Source organism: Eulemur rufifrons, chromosome 7, assembly GCF_041146395.1.
Source record: "Eulemur rufifrons isolate Redbay chromosome 7, OSU_ERuf_1, whole genome shotgun sequence".
NCBI lineage: Eukaryota > Metazoa > Chordata > Mammalia > Primates > Lemuridae > Eulemur > Eulemur rufifrons.
Window position 1 is genome coordinate 121,915,365 of NC_090989.1, and position 22,600 is coordinate 121,937,964.

General features: G+C 43.8%; 1 protein-coding gene and 1 pseudogene across 1 annotated transcript in view; both read right to left on the reverse strand.

Moving 5' to 3' along the window:
• LOC138388048 (serotransferrin-like) overlaps positions 1 to 22,600 on the reverse strand; it is a 54,104-nt gene that overhangs the window by 26,829 nt on the left and 4,675 nt on the right. The window contains 12 exon segments of the mRNA XM_069475409.1: positions 4,544 to 4,608; positions 6,640 to 6,775; positions 8,250 to 8,443; positions 8,553 to 8,573; positions 10,391 to 10,485; positions 15,996 to 16,150; positions 17,879 to 18,056; positions 18,825 to 19,003; positions 19,507 to 19,562; positions 20,365 to 20,447; positions 21,244 to 21,428; positions 22,238 to 22,346. Coding sequence (XP_069331510.1) covers positions 4,544 to 4,608; positions 6,640 to 6,775; positions 8,250 to 8,443; positions 8,553 to 8,573; positions 10,391 to 10,485; positions 15,996 to 16,150; positions 17,879 to 18,056; positions 18,825 to 19,003; positions 19,507 to 19,562; positions 20,365 to 20,447; positions 21,244 to 21,428; positions 22,238 to 22,346 — 1,456 coding nt within the window.
• LOC138386673 (fatty acid CoA ligase Acsl3-like) lies at positions 12,189 to 14,962 on the reverse strand (annotated as a pseudogene).

Here is a 22,600-nt window from a genome sequence, read left to right on the forward strand (position 1 = left end):
TGATGGGGAGGGGAAGAGACACCCGTGCAGTCTATAAGGCGATACTCAACTCTCACTTACCAGGAATTACTAGTGACCAAACTATTAATATATTCTCTGGATATTCAAAAAGATCTTCATTTCTAAATTCCAAAGCCTTCTGTACTACTTGCTCCAGCATAGGAAGAGGGTGATGCTCTAAGCCAGGCTTATCAAGCTCTGTACTCTAAGTACATAAGGCATCTCCAAACAAAAGAACTTCTTCCCAGAAGACGCTTCTGGAATCTGCACCAGTGTTTTAAATCCAACTCTCTTGTACCAGTTCTAAGTGAAAATGTGCTGTGGTACAGATCCATATTCTGTCTCAGCCCCTTGCCTCATCTTTTCTATATTCTCTTTGTTTTTTTCTTTTTTTCTTTTTTTGAGACAGAATCTCACTCTTTTGCCCGGGCTAGAGTACCGTAGTGTCAGCTTAGCTCACAGCAACCTCAAACTCCCGGGCTCAAGCAATCCTACTGCCTCAGCCTCCCGAGTAGCTGGGACTACAGGCATGCGCCACCATGCCCGGCTAATTTTTTCTATATATTTTTAGTTGTCCATATAATTTTCTTTCTATTTTTAGTAGAGACAGGGTCTCGCTCTTGCTCAGGCTGGTCTCGAACTCCTGAGCTCAAACAATCCGCCTGCCTCAGCCTCCCAGAGTGCTGGGATTATAGGCATGAGCCACTGGGCCCGGCCAGTTTTTTTCTTTTTACTCACCACTATACAAATGAAGATTCTTTATATTCTCTTTGAAAAACAGTCTCACCTGTTCTCAGGGTTTCAGCTTTTTCCTCGTATTCTCAAATATGTTATTTCTCTCCCATAATGCAGGATTGGAACCTTTTCTCTTCATCCATTTTTCATTTAATTTTCTTTCTTTAATTGAGCAAGTAATGTATGAGACCACACTCATAAATTTTTGAATATATCTATATATGAACTAAAAGTACTCCTTTTCTAAACACCCCAAATCTCACTCAGCTCTGTAGTGCTAATCCTTGATATCACATCTGCATGTTTCCATCCATGCCTTGCTATATACATTTACCTATATATGCATCCATATGGATGCTGCAAATTTATGATTTTGTTTAGTGTTGGATCTTTTTTTTCCTTTTTTTTTTTTTTTTTCTCTTTTTGGCCAAGCTCTTACAGACCAATAGTGTTGGATCTTGACAGATGTAAAACTCTCTAGCTTTTTTTTTCAACCACTTACACATCTTCTAGATTCTTCTTGTTAGTATATATAAATCAAGCTCATTCTTTTTAACTACTGTATCATATTCCATTGTATGCCTATAACATAGTATTTTTAAAACCATTCTTCCACTAATGGGCACTTAGAGTATTTACAATTTTTTTTCCACCACAGTGAGGTTAAAATGAGTGTTATTGCATATGACTATGCTTTAGCAGAAGTGAAAAATAGCTAGTTCAAAGGGTATGTGCATTTTTATTTTAATAGAGAGAGCTAAATTGCCTGCCCCTCCACCATCATGTAACACACACATCTTTGACCACCTTCTAACATTTCTCCTTTCTTTTCTTACTTCTGTTTCTCCAACTCATATCTTCCAAGTGGAATCCATCATCTTTCCTTCCAAACCCATTCCATTTTATTTAATAATTTAAGCATTTATTGAACAATACTATATTCTCAGCCTTCTGCAAAGCACAATCTTATTGGAGGGAAAAATAACACACATACTAAAAGCAAAAATTCAGGGCAGGGATAATAACATTTTATATTTTGTGAAACACATTCTAAACGCTGTGTAAACTCAAAACCAGGGCTTTGAGAGCAGATTAATTAGGGAAGCTGGCTGAAGGAGGCAAGGTTTTAGTTATTTCTTACAATATGCATAGGATGAAAGGAGGAAAAAGGAATGAATGTCTCTCTGTGTGAGGCAAGAAGGGACAGGTGCGTGCCTGGTGTTTCTAATGGGGAGAGGAGACCTGCCCCTGGAACAGTCTTGGGCAATGGGGCCAAACAGATGAGATACCGCCGGGCACCAAAGGCCTTGAGAGGGGACAGTGAGGAGGGCACTCAAGCAGAAGGAGAAATGGGTCTGTGAGGACTTATGAATGGAAATCAATGTTAATGAATGAAACCAGGGACTGAAGGTAGAAAATTAAGAAAATTTAGATGGCAGGTGATTCAGTCTGGGCTAGGAGGGCAGCAGTGAGCATCTAGAAGGGCATGTTAAAAGTATGTTTTTTTCCCGATAAAAGTAATGCGTGTTTACTGATGGGAATTTGTAAAATGCTACATAGTATCAGGAAGAAAATCTTGAAACATTTTTAATTCCACAGCCTACACCTTCAAAATTGGTATATTTCTTCCATTCTTTTTACTACACACATACAATATATACACACATATATGCATAATTGAGATCAAAGAGCCCATGTGCTTTTGTATCTTGCTTTTTCTATACCATAATGTACTATAGCACTTAAGATATATTTTGAAAAAATAAAATAAGACATTGACTGACAGACTTAATCTAGGCCTGACTGGCAGGGAGTATAACAAGATTCTTTACAGGGGTGGAGGGTGTGAGAAGAGGGAATTTTGAGAGAAAGATGAGGACTTTGGATTTATGTAAATTGAGTTTGCAATGTCAATGTACTCTGTACGTAAAATGACACCTTGGGAAACAGAAGTACTGGAATGAAATTTAAATGCGAGGTCAGACCTCTCATCTAAATTCTATTCAGAAGGTAAGAATCTGGAGTTGTTGCAGAGTGCAGATCCAAGGCCTAGCGATGGGGACCCTACTCAGAAAAGTACAAAAAGAAATCAAGGGCAACAGAGAACCAAGCTTAGGGTGACACTCTGGCAGCAGGAAACAGAGCCCTTAAAGAAAAAGAAAAAATAATATGAAGGAAGACAGAAAACTTAGGCAACCCAAATTCCTTTAAATAAATTTTTGGCAACTTCTATGTGCTGTGTGCTATACTAGGTACTGGGAATATAAGAGGAAGAAAAAGAGCTCAAAGAGTTTCTGTAGCCGACCAGCCTGAGCAAGAGTGAGACCCCGTCTCTACTAAAAGTAGAAAGAAATTATATGGCCAACTAAAAATCTATATAGAAAAAATTAGCTGGGCATAGTGGTGCATGCCTGTAGTCCCAGCTACTCGGGAGGCTGAGGCAGGAGGATCGCTTAAACCGAGGAGTCTGAGATTGCTGTGAGCTAGGCTGATGCCACAGCACTCACTCTAGCCCGGGCAACAAAGCGAGACTCTGTCTCAAAAAACAAAAAACAAACAAACAAAAAAAAGAGTTTCTGTAGCCAAAGTATATTACAGAATGTGGTAGACTCACTAATAGCAATTTGGGCAGAGGATTCTTGTTGTAGGATGGGATGTGCCATATAAGAAGGCTTCTTAGAGGAGTTGGTGCTGAGCTATTAATCATTCATTCTAGATGAGCTGCTCAGGAAAGATGGGAGGTTGGGGGAATGAACATGAGAGAAAGCAGGAAAGTAATTAGCAGCCTGGACTCTAGTGGGTTCTACTAACATTTAGTGATACTGAGGGTCAGGCGCGGAGTGCTCATTCTCACCAATCTTTGTTTTGTTTGTTTTTAATGTCATGGCTGTCTAACTTTCACTCACAAGTAAACAGCCATTTATAATTCTTGCCTGAATCAATTATCAATATATTGGTTGGCAAATGATCATGTCTAACTTTGTTATTCCTTCTGCATTGATTAGTTAACATTCTATGATGAGGAAGATCTTTCCCTTCTTCATTTGTCTAATCAACATTGTCTCATGGATTCTTATTTTATTCAGTGGGTTATTATCCCTTAGTGCTATCATTATTTATTTTAATATCCAAAATTCCCGGATTTGGCAGTGTGAGGTCCTTCAAATTGGCTCCTGGGTGTTTTGACACATCCCGTCCCTCTTTGAGCACTTCGTGTGATGTGCTAGGCTCACTGTATATTTTTCCTGCCCCAACCCTGGAGTCAGCTACTTTTCCAAGAAGTCCTGATTCCTCTTAGCAGAAAATAGTATTTATAAGCCAATATCTTCATGCTCATTCCTAGCCTTGTGCTATTGCTTCGAGGCCTTCTCAGGGGAAGAGCCAGGAAATATAGAAAATAGCTATAAAGGACATAATTGGGATGACTGAAATTTGAATGTAGACTGTGGATGTGATGAGTCTCAAGTCCATGTAATGTAAAATTTCCTGATCTTGCTAACTATCCTGTGAGTATGTAAGAGAATGTTTTGTTCTTGGGAAATAGGCACTGAAGTATTTAGGGGAACGGTGCACGAGGCCTGCAGCTGTGGGGGTATACATGCGAGAGGATTTAGGGCCGCTGGGAACCCCATGGTCCTGATCATTCTACCAGCCCAGGTTAACACTTCTCTCTTCACTAAACAGACGGGTTGAGAATTAGAGCTTTGGAGCCTGACAGCGTCCATAATACTTCCACAAAGGCGTCCCTGAATATAAGTGAATCCCAGTGACCCAGACTTTAGGGGGATAGAGGAGCATGTGCACATACCATCAGTATTCTGCAGAATAGTCTCATATTTCACAAAGGCTACATCTCCCTTCTCAACCAGACACCTGCAGTGGTCCAGACAGGGGGAGAGAGAAGAGAGGAGGTCAGAGTGAGGCATCTGTCATTTAGGAGACATATGTCATTATAGATTCAGGCTGGCCATCTGATAACAGCAATTGTAACTTCCACTCTATCACTAAGCAATATAAGGAATAAAGAAAAAGAAAACAAAAGGCTCTGAATTGCTGCGTAGTTATACAACCTCAGTTCCACGTACTACGCCATATTTTTTGGTACGGCTTCTCTGACAGATTACATCATTTTCCTACATCAACATGGAAAGTAGAGAATCAGTTTTTCAGTGAGGTGATGCCTCCCCCAGCGTATGAAATGTGAATGAAAAATTCAATTCTTTTAGATTCTTGTAAGAAGCAAATGTTTGTGCAACATTTGTAAGACACTGAAACTGTATCGCAAATTTCAATTTGTGATGTTCTTTGTCCCTTTGAAAAAGAATTTTGCTATTCATGGAGCATTTGTTATGTTTTGTGTTTTTGTTTTGTTTTTTAGAGAAATGCAGAGAGTATGGCAAAACCAGGTTTTAAGGCATTGGACTCTATTAACTCCCAGTCTACATATCTCTGAGTGTGGTATTGGGGATTTTAACACAGCTTTGAGCCACTACGACGAGTCCCTAAGAAGTTTCAGAAAAGAAATAATAATAAAAGGAACTCTATTTAGAATGGTTCTAATATTAATTTTTAGTGTATTCCAGTCCCTTGAAAACACATACCACACAGACGATGAATTAGTATGTACTTTAAAGTCTGCCCAAAGCTCTACTCAATGATCCGAGGGGATCAGACTTGTATGATGGGCCCAATCCTGCTCTTCATCTACTTTTACCCCCTTGCTTCAAGGAAAAGAACCTGCCTCTTCCTATAGTGGTTCAGGAGTTCTGAGGGTAGACAGCTGAGAAGGCGGGCACACCTATTTACAATATGTGGCATACCTATTATGCCATAAATTGATTTTGTTTTATTTTCTTTTGAGTTTGGAATCTGTTTGTCAGTTTGATGTGTTTTACTTCATAGATAAGTTTTATAAGATATGTTTAGAGAAAGAAGCCTTTATACATGTATATATAAGCAAAGTTTGAGCCTTTTCTCTTGACCTGTATTTCTCAAACATATGTTACCACCACAAAAAGACAAGGTTAAGATACAACTCTTAAATCCCTATGAAAACAATTCAATTTACTTTGTAAAATTAGAAACTTGTGGAGTGTGAATTGTACTTACTCTAACTTATAAGATGGTTCTAACTGGAAAACAGGGATAAACTTTGTTTTTCATTTTACTACTGGGAAGCTCAATTATTATACAATTCCATATCTTTGTGCAGTTCATGGATTCATGAACCACCAGACAACAGAAGGCCCAAAGCAGAAAGGATAGTTAAAAAGTAATAAGGCATTAAGGTATACAGGTGTCTCTAAAAAAATTATAGACACTCCATAAACTACAATGATAGTTAGGAATTTAGAAATCATATACTTCAGTATTTTATATTTCCAGATGAGTATGGTTCTAGAGGCACATGGAAGAGCTTGGGCCAAACTCCTGACTCAGTGTTTATCCAACTGTAGTAGGGTTTCATTGCCTTGGCACTAGTGACATTTGGGGCTGGATAATTCTGTGTTGTACAGTGCTATCCTATGCATTGTGGCATGTTTAGCTGCTTCTACCCATTAGATGCCAGAAGCACCCTCCTCCTCCACACTAACATTGTCACAATCAAAAACATCTCCAGACATTGCCAAATGTCCCCTGGGGGGAAATCACCCCGGTTGAGAACTGCTGAACTGACCCACACGCCAGTCTCTACTGTCTGAGACAGCCAGGTCTGGTAGACCATGCCCTGGAAGAGTCTGGCTGTCCTTCCACCATGTGGCTCTACATTTGGCTGTGAAATCTCCTACCTTAATGTGTGCAGGACTAACAGAAAAGGAATGTAAGAATCTTACCTTGGCTCCTGAAAGGAATCTGGTCAAGGCTGGGATATTATAATATTTGTGTCTGGGTTAAAAGACTCACCTGAAAGCCCCTGTGTAGCCATAGTATCCCTCTTTGCTGTTGGCCTTACACGTGTTGGGTTCTGGGCCTACACACAGCTTACAGAGACTAGAATTTTTCAGAGACCCAGGGGCACAGCCTTCACTGAAAAATTCATCTGTACAGAAGGACAAGAGGAAGTCAGCTCTTTCTGAGTCAATACAAGCAGCTTTTATCTAAAACATAGCAGGCCCGCATGACCCAGGAAAGGTAGAACATACTCATTACTTCTGTGAAATGAATGAATTTCACCACCACCAACTCAGGATCTGCCTGGCTACAGGATTTAAAAGGAAACTTATTGAGGTTGGGAAAAGGAGTTAGTGACCACTTCAGGGTGGAGACGATTCCTTTGAGCACCATGATGGTGTCAACACTAACCTAAAGGAAAGAAGAAATGGAAATGACATGAAAGGGGACAGAAAAGGGATGGAGACTGAAGGTCTCACTTCCTGAGCTTGTGCCACCTGTTTTCAGATGTCCCCTTCCTTGCCATTCATTAGAAGAGACCTTCCTACATCCCCAACCTCAGGAAAGGGATGGGGAATTTTCCTTGCAATTCAGCTGCTCTCCTATGGCCGTAAAAGTGCCAGGAGGCCCAGGAGAGCAGAGGTAGGGCCTTTGCCAGTGGGGATACCAAGCTTTCTGGATGTTGCCACAGCTGCACTTTGCTTCATGTCCAACTGGTATCACAGAGCACCCTGGTGCAGGGACATGCTCTCATCTCCAGTCTCCTCACACATGAGGTTTGCCAGGTTCATAACCAGATTGAGTCCTCTCTTTTTAAAGGAGTTGCCCAAATTTGGAGGTGGGAGGGAGGGAGTACTCAGGAAGCTAATGTAATTCAGAACCACTGGAAAACATTTGTCCGTGGGGAACTTACACTTAGAAGTTTAAGGGGGTAGAAGTTAAGTGTACCTGATGATAGTCAGAGGACACAGAAAGTAAAGTGATTTCTACTCCTTTGAAGGCTTCTAGGAGCTGGGCAGTGACTCACAGGGCCTACAAAACCCTCTGGCACGGATTGGTAGCTGTTTAACCAATATCCATTTCTGGAATGTACCAAGAGGTGATGTACCTACGTTCTGGGCAATGAGAAGTTAGTTAAAATAATTGGGTAGACTTCCTAGAAGGCTCCTTTAAAAAGCTGACAGCAGCTGGCATAAACTTCCATTTGCTCTAGCCCCTTGGTGCTTGTGGCTGCCTGGATGGTGGATGTGATAGTAACCACAAGGTGCCCTTGAAGATGGAAGCCTCGTGCTAAGAATGGAAGAGCAGAAAGAGAGAAGGAGCCTGGGTTTCTCATGACCATACCAGCCATGGACTACTCCCTTTGGTCTTTTTCATGAGAGATAAAAGTAAATGCACATTTACTTTATCCCATTATGTGCAACCAAAATGAGCCATCCTGACTCAGCAACCCAGTTCCATCCCTCCCAGACCTTTTTGATATTTCCTGGAGGTTCACTTTTACCAAATTCTGTTTCTATAGAACCAGAGCACACAGCATCTTACGCCACCGCCCTCTCCCCCGAGGAAAGACCTTCTTTCTTCATGGCCCTCACCACTGCTCCTTCTCAGGATTCACTCACCAAATCTGCAGTGGTGGAGCTCATTGTAGAGCAGGCCCATGGGGATGTTCCAGCCAGCGGTTCTGTCGACTCCAGTGTGGCAGGACTTTTTGCCTTTCAGAGTGTTCCAGGTAATGTCAGGATTTGATTTCTTTACCACTGCCACAGCAAGATACCCTACAAGAAAGACACCGGAAACAGATATATTAACATCTCTGGGGACTCCAGAGTGTCTGCTTCCAATTAAAGCCACTGTCTCCCTAGGGAAGCAAAGATATCCTGGCGTCAGTCATTGAGTCTTGAGAGGATCTCACAGTAACTGACTGAGGGGAAGTACAAGACACTCTGTCAGGAGGAGATTAATATGAACTTTAAGAACAAAATGCTAAGAATACATTATCATTAGAGCAATGGCTGGTGTATAACCCTTCTCTGAATTCATGCAGTTACTGAAGTTATAAACCAGCAATTCACCCTCCAATGTGTTCTATCAAAGGAATGGATACTGAAAGAGCTAACATAACTCCAACCTTTTTATAAATTAACATATATTTGGATAGAGTTGCAAAAGACTAATAAACAACAGGGAATAATTGGGCCAGACATTTTCTGATAAGGAGAATATAGTTTTATACTAAAATAAATACGCAAAGTAGAAAGTATCAAAATTAAGCCAGCTTCTGTTTTCAGCAACAAATACACACTGGTCCTTAAAATGAGGAATAGAACATCAACTCATGATGTGTTTGCCAATTTAATTAATTCAGAATACTGTTTCCAACAGAAACAATCCTTATTGTTCATGGAATAAGGAAGGCTCTATCTGTATCTGTTAGAGAACTTGGCTCCTAAAGTGATGGGGAGAGGCTGGGAGGTTGTCATCAGTGGAAGTGACAAGGACAGACTTGCATACTAATGGCTATCTGGAATATGATCTGCAGGGGCCTGAGCACAAGGGTTCTGAGGCCCAGTACTCGTGTCGATGTGATTTAAGACTTTCTGACTTGCTCCTGCTCTCTCTCTCCAGATCCAACCTCAGCCAGAGGCCTGGGTGAGAACCGGGTTGGCCTGGGTTTCTGGGCCCAGCCCTGGCTGGGAGTCAGGTAATTTCATGATCCCAGACATCTGCCTGTGTGAGGCTCTCAGCCCTGTAAGGGAAAAATAAGCAAGGTTCCTTGGCTGGTGCTCTCATCTGAAAATGTGCAGGCCTCATGTCATGTGAGGTGGTGGGAAGCAGTGGAAAGGGCCTGGATTTGCTTCCTGTATGTATGATCCTAGACAATCTGTAAACTTTCTGAGCCTTAGGGTCCTCTTATGCATCTTTAGAGGATGCCAAAACCTACCTTATAGGATTAAATGAGAAATCCTGCATCCAAGTCATGGTAAATATAAAGAAATAACCAACACTATCAATTATTAATACTATCTTTCCATGATTCATTTGCATTCTAAACTTTGGTCTCTTCTAGTGCCTTACATGTGATTTGAATTTTAAATTTACCTAACCAATTCCCCAAAACAATGGGAATTTACTTTTTAACTCCAGAGGTTATCAATCCCAACTCACCTTTCTCTGGTGTTTCCATACACTCGTCTTTTGTTTCTGGAAAAAAGAAAATGAAGAAGGCATTAAACCCTTATTTCTGGATTAGAAGATCATGCCTTTCTTATGCTGCAGCTAAGAATAAAAAGAGTCAGATAAAACTATCTACACATGTCACCAATTCCCAAGAAGTCCAGACTCTCTGGATGATACAAGTCCATTTCAGCTGCTGGCATCTAGAATTTATCTACAAACTGTGAATTTCAAGTTTCCTGCTCTGTCTACACCTAAAGGGAAGGTTTGCTGGCCGACTATATTTAAATTCCTGGAACAAGGCAGTAGTGAAGCCAGAGGACCTGCCAGAAATCCCAGCTATCCTCTGCAGTGGGTCATTTTTAGTGGGGACTTCACAGTGCAGAGCTTCCATTCTCTACTTCTGGAAGGTACCATAACTCCTACCCTTCAAGATGACTGTGGGGATTCAAGATTAGGGAGCTCAGAGCCTGGGAAATAGGAGGTGCTCACTAAGGCAGTGCTTTATGGCAGCTGTGCTATGAATCAGTCTGCAATTTTTCCATGGCCCAGAGGGAAGAAAACACAGAAAGGCACTCCCCTCCACTTACCGTAGTTCTCTGCCAGGACCGGCACCAAACCACACTTGCCCGCTATGTAGACATGCCCTCCATCCAAGCTCATAGCATCAGCTTCTCCGTTCTGGAAAGACACAGAAAATCACAGCAGATGAAAACAGCAGATGCTGGTATCAAACCCCCAAAGGATCAGTCAGGCACACCCAGCATAGAAAATAAAATGTACTCTAATTTTCACACAACCTTCAAGAACTAATAGTCAACTCCAGGTGCCTTGCTAAGTTTATTCAAGAGCAAAGACCCACATTCAGTCCTCCTGTCCTCTCATAGGACACACCGTCCCAGAGACACTCCAACACCTTTCTGACACCAAGAATTCTCATTTGCGGACAGATGAGTGAAGTCAGGAACTTGTAGCTGTGTCTGCAAGCACCTTCTGATGAGCTCTGTAGCCCCTAATTTTAGCCTTCTTGACTGGGTGCTGTTTCACTGATTGGTGCATACACAATGTTTAATGAATGAGTCACACGTTTTCAAATAATCTAATACTCAGAGCTAATAAGCCCCATATATCAGAGATGCTTAGATTCAACAAGATTTGCAAGATTGCCCTTGGGCCTGGCAATATACTTTCTGGGAAAACACTGTAAAGGAATAATCAGATAGATAGGAAACTATTTGGGCAAAATGTACAAGTGGGAAAAATAACAAATGTGATCTATAGTAGCAAAAAGAGAAATTCAAACTATAATAAATGACAAAGAAATGGCTAAATAAATTACAGCACCTTCATGCTATGGAATAGATATCAATATTAAACTATCATTGTTTTTTTCTTTAAAACATAAGTATGGCTATATTTATTTCTCTCAAATGAATACAAAACAATAATTATACAGCAACAAGTCTTCTTTTTGGTAATGATTTGATTCATAAGCATTTTAAATTTATATAATTTCACATCGGTACCCTTGTATTTTTAAATACTGTAAGTAAAAAAGCGCCAACTGTAAGTAAAAAAGCAACAACTAATTTATATATTTCCTATATCTTCCTCTATACATGCAAGCTTTAAAAAGTTACAAACTGGCCGGGCGAGGTGGCTCACGCCTGTAATCCTAGCACTCTGGGAGGCCGAGGCGGGTGGATCGCTCAAGGTCAGGAGTTCGAGACCAGCCTGAGCAATGAGCGAGACCTCGTCTCTACTAAAAATAGAAAGAAATTATCTGGCCAACTAAAATATATATAGAAAAAAAAAAAAAATTAGCCGGGCATGGTGGCGCATGCCTGTAGTCCCAGCTACTCGGGAGGCTGAGGCAGTAGGATTGCTTAAGCCCAGGAGTTTGAGGTTGCTGTGAGCTAGGCTGACGCCACGGCACTCACTCTAGCCTGGGCAACAGAGTGAGACTCTGTCTCAAAAAAAAAAAAGTTACAAACTGAAATATGTACTATTATGTCCCCATAATTAAAAACAAACAAAACAAAACAAAACAACAAGTTACAAACTGAATGTATAAATCACATTTAAAAACTTGAGATTTTAAAACAGTCTCCCCAGTATGATTCAGAAAAATCCTTATACTGACAATAAATATAGTCACAAGTGGTTAATTGTAGGAGGGGAAAAGGAAAGAAGATAAAGACAAAAGTTTGCTCTCTTAATATTTTACTAATCCTGTCAGTTGAAAATGGTGATATCCTGATAAGTAACAGTTTAGGTTTAATATGAGGAATGGGGTTTGCCTCATAGTTTGAAACGTGCATTTCTAGTATTTTCCTATCTGATCTATAAGTTCACAATAGCAAACCAATACCAAAAGAGATAAATTATTTTCTTTCATACATTCAATCAATGTCTGCCTGGTGATATGTTTTAAGCTCTTTGCATTTCAGCTTGAAGGTATCTGTCACCAGACCAGTTTCAGATTCCATGGGTCAAGGCTCAGACAAATTTTTAATGGATTTTCAAACTTTTTCAGACTTGCTGAAATAGCAGCTTCAGAAAGCACTTTAAGTGCAGTAGTCCCATTATCCATGGGAGATCTGTTACAAGTCTCCCAGTGGATGCCTGAAACTGTAGATAGTACCAAACCCTGTATATACTATGTTTCTCCTATATATACAGACCGATGAAAAAGCTTAATTTATAAATTAGGCACAAGAAGAGATCAACAACAACTAATCATTAAGTAGAACAATTGTAACAACATACTCTAATAAAAGTTATGTAAATGTGCATTCTTGTGCTTCTCCTCCCCCCCCCCCCCCCCCCGTCTCTCTCAAAATACATTAATATTTTTGGACAATGGTTGACTGTGGGTAACTGAAACCCCAGAAAGTGAAACCTTGGATAAAGGGGGAAGACTGTTCCCCATTTTCTGTTTCACAACAGTTAGATGGCTCCTCCCAAGTCCCTTTAAGCCCTTTGTTTCAAGGTAGTTCTGTTAGTTCATTTTTAGTTAGCACAACAAATCCAATGACCTAAGAATGGTAACTGTTTGCTTATGCACAAATGTCATCCATTAGTGGGAGATTCTTCTAAGTTGCCTCTGCTTTCCCAAAGGAAACATATTCTCCTGCATGTAGTTTTACAAGGTCTTTCTTTATGATCAATAATCTGTATACAGCCATCAAACGCTAGTATCTCCAGTACACAGCCACTTCTGTCCATTGTCATCTTCAAAGAAATCAGCTTTTATTTTTGCTTCATCTCTATGGTATCCTTTTGTCACATTTTGGCCACCAATAAGAATTTTTCCTCTGGGATGTGGTTTATTAGTATTAGAGTATCCAGCTTCCTCCCAGTCCTTTAATTTTATTTCAAAGCAAATGAATGGGGCTCCCACTTCTGCCAGTATTACAATCCCATACTTCTGTAATTGTTCCAGCCCCAGAAGATTCAGTCAGTCCATATCCCTAACCAACAGGACAACAAAAGCAGATATTCATGAACTGCTGCATGTTGCAGAAAGTAAAGCACCACAGGATAAAATTCATATATTTCTACCTAGCAAGCTTTGTAATTTCCAGAAAGCAAAGCTGTCATACAGAGGAGTACAATGCCCTTTTGAAATCTATTCCATTTTATAATTATAGGCCAGAATGAACAAATTGCATTGAAAACTGCTCATTTCATACAATTTATTCATGATCTCTTTGTAGATCTGATCCATGATTTCTAGACTAGCTGCCATCAGTGTTGGTTTCAACCTGGACGTATACCCTTTGCTTCTGTTTTTTACTTTTAAGGACTGATCCACTAAAGTGTGGGGTGAAGAGTAGCTAATTAGGCATCCATGAGAAAGAAAAACAAGCTCAGCATTTAATTTTAGAATATGGACCAGCGGCAATATCCAATGCAGACGTCTTCCTTTTCCAGTCCTGGAATCCTTTGTGCCATCCCAGTTAAACCAGTAATAATGCTACTATACGAGAGTACGACTCCCTTTGGAAGTCCTGTGGACCCACTTGTGTACATGATTACTGCAATATCTGAGGGCCCTGGGTTGCTGTGAGGTCTGTTTTTCACACTTACCTTTGCTTTCCACTGAAGCCATGGTGTCCACAATAACACCCTTGGAGAATTTGGACAGCTCAGTGGCTTCCCATTGACAGTGACGATGTAGCACAGGTATGGGACCAAATAAATTATATCTTTTAACTTTGTTTGCAAGAGTTCTTTACTAGCAATGACGCTGGTCACTTCTGTTTCATTTATTCCATGAACAATTGCTGGACCTCCTAGAGTAGCACATAACGATGTAACAAACTGAACATTCTACGTAAAATATGCCTGTGCAGCAGGAACTTGGCCCTGGTCTCACAGAACATGGTGATGTTGGTCTTTGGTTTCTGACCCACTATCTGTAAGCTGTTTCCAAAATTAAAGGCTCAAATGATGACATCTTCATGGAAGAACAAATTATAGTGTACAAGAATAACCTTTTAAAAAATGTTTCAGTTTGGTTGTACTTCTTCCTCCTTTGAGATTTCACGTGTTCCAAAGAGTATTTTGTCCTTCAATTTGATTTTCTGTATACATAGAAATTTTGTGTAGTGTATCACATCCAGGGTATTATACTGAAGCCAAATTGTCCAAACTGTTAACAGATCTATATATAAACTCAGGTTTTGAATTTGCAGGCTTTGCTTTCATTTGGTTTGAGTTTTCTTGTCTTAACTCAGACAAAAAATAAAATGAACTGTATGTTAAAATGATAAAGTGATATTATAAAATGTATGAAATATAAAAATGGGATTGATGGTCTGTTTTTGGTTCATGGTAAATGGTTTTGAAGATACATGGTTATTCCTAAGTGCTCAAAAAGTAGAATTGACAGATTTCAGCAAGAATCAGTTGGCAATGGCAGGAGGTACTAGTGCCTTCAAGATGTGTACTTTTGTTTCGGTACGTTTACTGGTTTATTATAAAGGATCCAATTGAAGAACAGCCAAATGGAAGAGCTACATAGCGCAAGGAATGGGGAAAGGGGGGACATGGCACTTGGAGCTTCCATCCCCACACCCTCTCCAGAATTGCAACTGTCCTGGCACCTTCATGTGTGCACTAACACAGAAACTCTAAGTCAGGTTTTTAAAGAATGATTTATGGCCGGGCGCGGTGGCTCACGCCTGTAATCCTAGCACTCTGGGAGGCCGAGGCGGGTGGATTGCTCAAGGTCAGGAGTTCGAGACCAGCCTGAGCGAGACCCCGTCTCTACTAAAAATAGAAAGACATTATATGGACACCTAAAAATCTATATAGAAAAAATTAGCCGGGCATAGTGGCGCATGCCTGTAGTCCCAGCTACTCGGGAGGCTGAGGCAGTAGGATCGCTTAAGCCCAGGAGTTTGAGGTTGCTGTGAGCTAAGCTGACGCCACGGCACTCACTCTAGCCTGGGCAACAAAGCGACACTCTGTCTCAACAAAAAAAAAAAAAAAAAAAAAAAAGAATGATTTATGATATGGGAAAAGACCACTAGATAACATTAGGTAAGTAAAAGGTACCAAGCAACCTATATGATATGATCCCAATAAGAAGATTTTCTCTGAGTTAGGTTATTAGTATTTTTCATTTTCTTCTTTGTATCATTCAAGATTTTCAAAATTCTCTATAAGCCAACATAGAATACTCTTTCAAAAAAAAAATATTTTACAGACAAAGTCTTGCTATGTTGCCTAGGTTGGCCTTGAACTTCTGGGCTCAAGTGATCCTTCCATCTCAGCCTCCTGAGTAGCTGTGACTACAGATGTGTGCCACTGTGCCCAGCTAGAATACTCTTGATCAACAAAGCAAATTTGCACCTGCCTGGATCCTACCAGGTACACAGATCCTACCACACAATAGGTCTCAGGACACTCACACCATGGTCTCGCCTCCCTAAGCAGGATACTGCTGAGATTGCCCTCTCACCGTATGCTCATAGGAAAAGGAAACTGAGCTGTCAAGGCATCCTTCAGATCAACAAGCACAGGGTTCTGAACCTCCTGCCGGCCTGTGCTCACCCAGTCAGGGGAAGGTTCCTGTGAACCAGGCTGTTTGCTTTGTTCCCAGGAACACTCAACTAGCTCAGCCTTAGGGGCCCACAGGCAGCCGTGGCAGGGATGCTGCCTGGGAGGCTGGAGTGACGTACCATGATCTTGGCAATGCAGTCTTCAGTGGTCTCTGCTGATTCACACTCTATTTTCCCTTCACTGTTAACACTCCACTCATCACACTTGAGCCTCTCGTGGTGGCTCAGTGCACACCACTTCACCGTCTTGCATTCATTCTTTGAGGTTTCTGGGCCTATGGCATAAGAAAAAGAACGAATTTATTTATTTTGTTGCTGCTGTAATTGCCATTGAGTTCTTAGTCATAAATTCTTTGCCTAGACCAATGTCTAGAAGAGTTTTTTTCCACACTTTCTTCTAGGATTCTTATGGTTTCATGCCTTACATTTAAGTCTTTTATCCATCTTGAATTACTTTTTGTGAGTGGTGAGAGATAGGGACCCTGTTTCATTCTTCTGCATGTGGCTATCCAATTTTCCCAGCACCATTTATTGAATAGGGCTTCTTTTCCCCAATGTGCATTGTTGTCTGCATGTACTCTCTAATAAATTGGAACTAACCGATGAGCACACAAGTGCAGAGGGAAGTGAAAGCCATTGGAAATCAAGCAGGGAGAGGAGGGCGGAAGGGAGGGGCAAAAACCCACCTAACAGGTACAATGAACACTACTCCTGTGATGAGCTTATTTACAGCCCTGACTCAAGCCATGTATCAAAAACATTTGTACCCCTTAATATTTTGAAATTTAAAAAAATTTAAAAAATGAAAAGAAAAAGAACCAGTGATCAAGAGAGGCCCCAGCTGTTGTCTGGTGTTTATTAATGCTACTGTCTTTATGCAAATGCTGGGATTTGCCAGCAATAAACTAACAGACCCCATGCAAGGAATTAATCACCTTAAAAAGCAAATACACAATATCTTCCTTGGCTTCTTATTTAGATTTAGCTTTTTACTTCTTCTGAGAAGCCGACTCTTCTTTCTAATATCTGGGTACTCTGTGACCTCTCTGGCTGTTTTTTTTTTTTTTTTTTCCTTTTTCAAAAAGCACTTCACCACCTGATGTGTTCTTATTTATATGTTCATTGTTTACTGTCAGTTCCCCTGCAGAGAAAATAAGGTCCAAACACAGGGAAAGGGCCCTGCCTGTCTTGTTCACCAGGGCACCGGCAGGGTTTAGGGCAGTGCTAGCACATGGTCAGTGTATGGACGTCTGATGAATAAGTGGACATCTGCTCGTCTTTCAGACTCGGCTCAAGATCAGTTTCTCGGGGAAGCCTTACCTCAACCCCTAGTCCAGGACCATTTTCCTTTGTTTTGTACTCTCATAGGACCATAGTATTTTGTTGTCGTTTTTTTCTCCTTTTGAGCAAATATCTCATTTTGCAATTGATTATTCAATAGTGTGACTATTCATTAAACATTTGTCTTCTTCCCAGTTTGAAAGTTCCAGGACAGCAGAATCTAATATATATTTGTACATTATTGTATGTCCAGCACCTAGCAGAGTTTATAGCTAGATGTTCAATAAATGTCCACTGAATAAATGAATCATCAGACACCACCACTGGGATTGACCTTGCTAGAGCTCTACTTCATTATGGCACATGTTGACCATAGCACTGGCTGGAGACATGCAATTTGTAGCAATTTCATTTTATTTCACCTACTTTGTGCTAGGCTAATTGGCTTCACAAAGTGGATAAGGTGGTCCTCATTTATGCAGGGAAATGACCAACCCAAGTCATTTTAAATGTGAATTTCCTTTAAAGCCCTTGGTGATGTCCAGGCCATCTCATAATGATAATGCCATTTAGCATCAGTCTAACACTGAGCTCACAGGCAGGGCAGAGAAAGGAACATCAGGAGAAGCATTCAGGTCCCTGGAAAGACTCTTATCACCGGTCCCTGGCCCCACCAGGTTTCCCAGGCTCCTGTGGTCACCGGGTCCTTCCCAAATGCTTACATGTGCCTTCCCGTAGATTCCGAATAGCAGTGACATACTCATATCCCAGGTACAGCCTGGAGTCCATCCTAGAGGGGACCTTTAAAAACCCGTGGGCAGAGTCCTTAAACAGCAGGTCCTTCCCATGAGGAGAGCTGAACAGTTGGAATTCTGTTGATTTGTCTTTGCCAAAATGTTCCTGTTCATAGTAAAAGGGAATAGTGAATGACAACAGGGAAGGAGGGAGTCTGAGAAATGGGACTGAAGAGAAAACAACCCCTCCCCCCACAAAACAAAATGAGAACCATGAAAAATTTCAAGAAGCCAGGAGAGAGGGCAGTTGGACCTGCTTCTGCTCACCCAGTCCCTCCTCTGCTTGTCACCCTCATGGGGCCAGCCATACCCAATTCCCCTGCACGCACTTCTGTGCCTGTCTCCCCAAATGAGCTGAGATCACTGAGAACAAGAAACATGTCTAATCCAGAGCCCACGCTGTGTGGTTTCCCCCCAAACTCCTGAAGAACAGTCGGGATGGCTGGGTGGGAAGAAGCTGGCTCAGCCCCAATTCAACAGCTCTTGGGAAGTCAAGCCCCCTTACAGTCAGGTGAGTGACATGGGGAGAGATCATTTCTTTCTGAGGGGGCCACTGGAGGCTTCACTGGGGAAGGGTGTTTGCCCTTGAGCCTTGAAGGCCTGGTTTAGATAGAAAGGATGGAACAGAGCAAAAAGGAGCCTGTATAGACGTCACTGGCCAGAAAGGTAAGCATGGCAGGTGGTAACACCCAAGGAGGCTCCCTGCTGCTCTGTGAGGAGTCCCGGCTTCAGGAGAAGTTGATCACACGTGGCATGGCTCCGGCTGTATCCAGAACACACAAGGTCTTCTAGAATAGCAAGATGGCAAGGAGGAAAATCCCCAAATCCAAGCAGGAGGCACTAGGCAGGAGGCGAGGATGGCAGATAGGGATACCTGGGCCTGGTTGAGAAGCTCCCAGATCAAGTCCTCCTTGCCGTCCACACTTCGGGCCACAACGGCGTGAGAAGGGACCCGGGCCAAGTGGCAGTCCTTGTATTCATCCACTGGCTTCCGGGTGTTGTCCAGGCAGAGCAGCTCATACTGGTCTCTGTCGGCCTTGTTTGCCAGGTTCTCTGTGGGGGAAGCCCAGGTGAGCCGAGTGCAGGAAGAGCCATGGGCTGGGGTGCCCCCTCCCCACCCTTGCAATCCTACTGATCATAGAAAGTGTGAGCTGAGAGGCCTGACCACTGAGGGCCAGAGAACATATAAGAAAATGACTTGCTCAAGACCCCCCTGCAGCCAGATAAAGCAGTGACTGTCCCCATCCCACCGTGAGTCTGATCTCAGTGGGACAATTAGCAGACCAAGGTCAGCGGTATCAACCCCCAGTCCTTTGCTATGGCAACACTGCCCCAAAAGCAGAGTCACCGTGTATAGAGGTTGAATGACGGAAAGCAGCCCAGGAATCCAGGTGGAAACCCCAAAGTTACTTACCTCTGCACAGGTGGAAACCCAAGCAGTGATAAAGGGGAAACATAGTATGCTCATGTTGGACTACTGAGCATGAAAAATGGGGCAGGGAAAAGAATGCCCACTACCTGGAGGGGCCCTGCTGGATTCTTCTCCCATTACTTACCAAATATGGTCGCATGCTTGACAAAGGCCACCTCCCCAGCACCATCCTTCAGACACCTGTGTGAAAGAAACACGTTAGGAGGGCTCCTGCAGGGCAGGCCCTTCTGCTGGGCCTGGAGAGTCTGACCACACTGTCCAGCGCTTGCACAAGGACAGAGCCTGAGGGAGGCCTGTGTGCAGTCCCCATTGGGGTGCTGACATCCAGGGTACCCCCGAGATGGGGGAACAAGCTCATACGAGGTGAAGGTCCCTCGCCTTATACCCCAAAGAAGCAAAATGCAGTTGGAGATATTGTAATGTAGAAAAGAGTTTTTTAAACTTCTGGAATAGAAGATAATGGTATAGTGTCTCCTGAGGATGGAAATGTGCCCTTGGCTGTGTCTAAAACTTTAGGATATAGTCAAGGTACAAAGAGAGCGCAGGAAAACAGCCACATGAGCTGCCTAAATAGGGACAGCGAGGGGGCAGGAGAAAGGCCAGGGCACTGAGCAGACAGCACTGCTGGAATCGAGGGCAGAGGATCAGCCCCCGGACAGTGCCTGGACACTAGACACATGCCTGTCTTTGCAGGCTCTGTCCTGTCCAGCAAGAGGTGACACTGGCCAGGCTCAAGGGCTCTGGGGCAGAGAGAGAAAGGGCCCCCAGGAGAGGGGCTTGCTTCTCTGGGTCAGACAAAAGGGAACATGGGCTGGCCTGGCCTCAGGAGTCCCAAGTCATACCACTGACTCAGTGGGAGGGGATCAGGCCTCCTTGATGGCCCTCTAGGCAGGCAGGCCTCTGCTTTGGGCTGGCAAAGAACTCTCACCCTGAGGACATTTGGCACTTTGGCCACGATGGAGCAGCAGACAGTCTCACTCACTTGAAGGCTCCTGAGTAGCTGTAGTATGGTTCAAGGGAGGAACAGCCACACCCTGGACACAGTTGACACAGCTGGGGGAAGGACTCCCCATCCGCACAGGGGACACAGCTGCCCGAGAAGAAATTGGCCACTGCTGCTCGACACAGAGACATAGACCCCAGGGCATGAGTGAGGCTGGCCACAGCCAGTGACATCTCCCAGCCCAGGCTCATCTGGGGCAGGGAGGGACTAACACCAAACCAACACACACGATCCCAGCTCGCCCTTACTTGTGCTAACTCATCACGATTCAAGGTTTCCAAACAGAAACAAGTTAACCTCTGCTCCACCACCCATCCAAGGAAACAGGCCCGTGCTTCCCACCAACCAAGGCCTGTCTCAGGCCTTTGTCAGCCCCCCCCACCCCCACCCCGACCTGCCTTGTCAGAGGCCGGAACAGCTCAGAGAGAGGTCCCCTCTGGGAGCCATGCACCAGGGGTGGGAGACCTGCCTAGAGAGGTGCAGGCCAACCTCACAGCCAGCAGACAGCCACCAGAGAAGCCTCCAGGAAAGAACTCCAGAGAAGTGGACAAGAGGGCCCAGCCACCATGGTCCAGACTGAACACCTCTGTCAGGCCCCTATGCCCTCTCCTCCACTCAGTGGAATACCTCTCTGCGGTGTTGGGAGCTCAGAGCAGAAAAGGCTCAGCTGGCACCTTCCAAGGGCTGCTAGTCCAGCAGACCTGCCAGTTTAAAGCTGGTAAACCTCCCTCCCCCAGCCTGAGTTCATCACACACGTCCAGCTGATCATGATTGTGGCTGGCGGGGCGGGGGGGGGGGGGGGGGGGGTGCGGAGCATCAGGAGCAGAGACACCTGCTCGAGGACACCCACACTCCTGCCGGCTTACCTCTCTCAAGAGGCACACGTGGCTCAGGTAAGTCACAATAAAGTAAGCCAATGGGGATGTTCCACCCCGTGGATCTGCCCAGGCCTGTGTGGCAGGACTTCTTGCCTCGGAGCTCATTCAGCATGAAGCCGCTGTCCTTCTTCACCACGGCAACAGCATAGTAGTAGGTTTGTGGATCTGCAAAGGGACAGCGTAAGCGGAAGGCCCTCAACCTGGCACAGGGAAACGTTGCTCATCACTATTGGGCTCGTGAGGAGGGAAGGGGAACCCAGAGGCCACACTTATATTGGGTTGGGTGGTAAAAAAAGAACCTTCCTAGGCTGGCAGGGGCAAGAAAAGACCACAGGAGGTACATTTGTAAACCACCCCCGCCCCCCACCTCTAGGCAAACACAGGGGCAAGAAGGCCACATGCACATGTGCCCTGAATGCTCTGCCTACCCTGGCCCTGCAGTGTGTCTGCCTACACCCACCAACCCAAGCCCACCGGGAAACCAGAGCTGTGGGAACAGAAGCCCACATTCTCTGCTGCCTCCCTCAAAGTATTTCTTATCCCCTCGCACAGGCCCAGGGACAGTCTGGTTGATCTCAGGATGTGGTCAGGGCTATTAGGGTCTGACTGTGTGCACCACAGAGGTCTCTCTCTTCTGCAAGGCACCTATGGTTCCAGAGGCCTCCAGGGACCTTGGACACATCACTAGATCGCAGTAGCCTTCAGATCAAGCCTGCTCTGTTTTTCCAGTGAGCACATTCCTGGCCCAAGGGGTCAGTGTCAGGAGCACCAACCCGCAACCAGCCCCAAGTCCACAGAGGCCTCGATTTGTGCCGGTGACGGCTGACAGGGCCCCTCGTTTCCCACTCCCTCCCCAGAGATCAATGTTCATTAGTATCTAGTATCCAATACCCGCCTGGAAAACACAAAACTCAGCATCTACCCGGAGAGAACAGGGCCACAGACTTCCTCCTGGGTTTCCAGGGAGAACTCACCGTCTTTGGACCCATAGAACTCTGCCACTACAGGCTTCAGGTTGTTGGGAGTCAGGCCTGCCTCATACACCCAACCTGCATCCAGTGTTACAGCATCTGCTTCGTTGGCCTGAAAGAGAACAGGCCACACCTCAGTGAAGCCCTCGCTTCTGAGGAAGGCCCACCTAGACCTGAACAAAGCAGGGCTCCACAGGTCCAGAGCCAGAAGAACCCTTAACATGGCCAGCCATGCACAACACCCCTGGCTTCGGTTGACTCCGTCTCCCTCAAAAGGGCACAGGGCCACCATGTTCCTATTCTTCCTTCACAGAGGAAGGGATGGATTATGTGTCCCTTTTCCCTGGTAAGGTATCCATTTCTGGC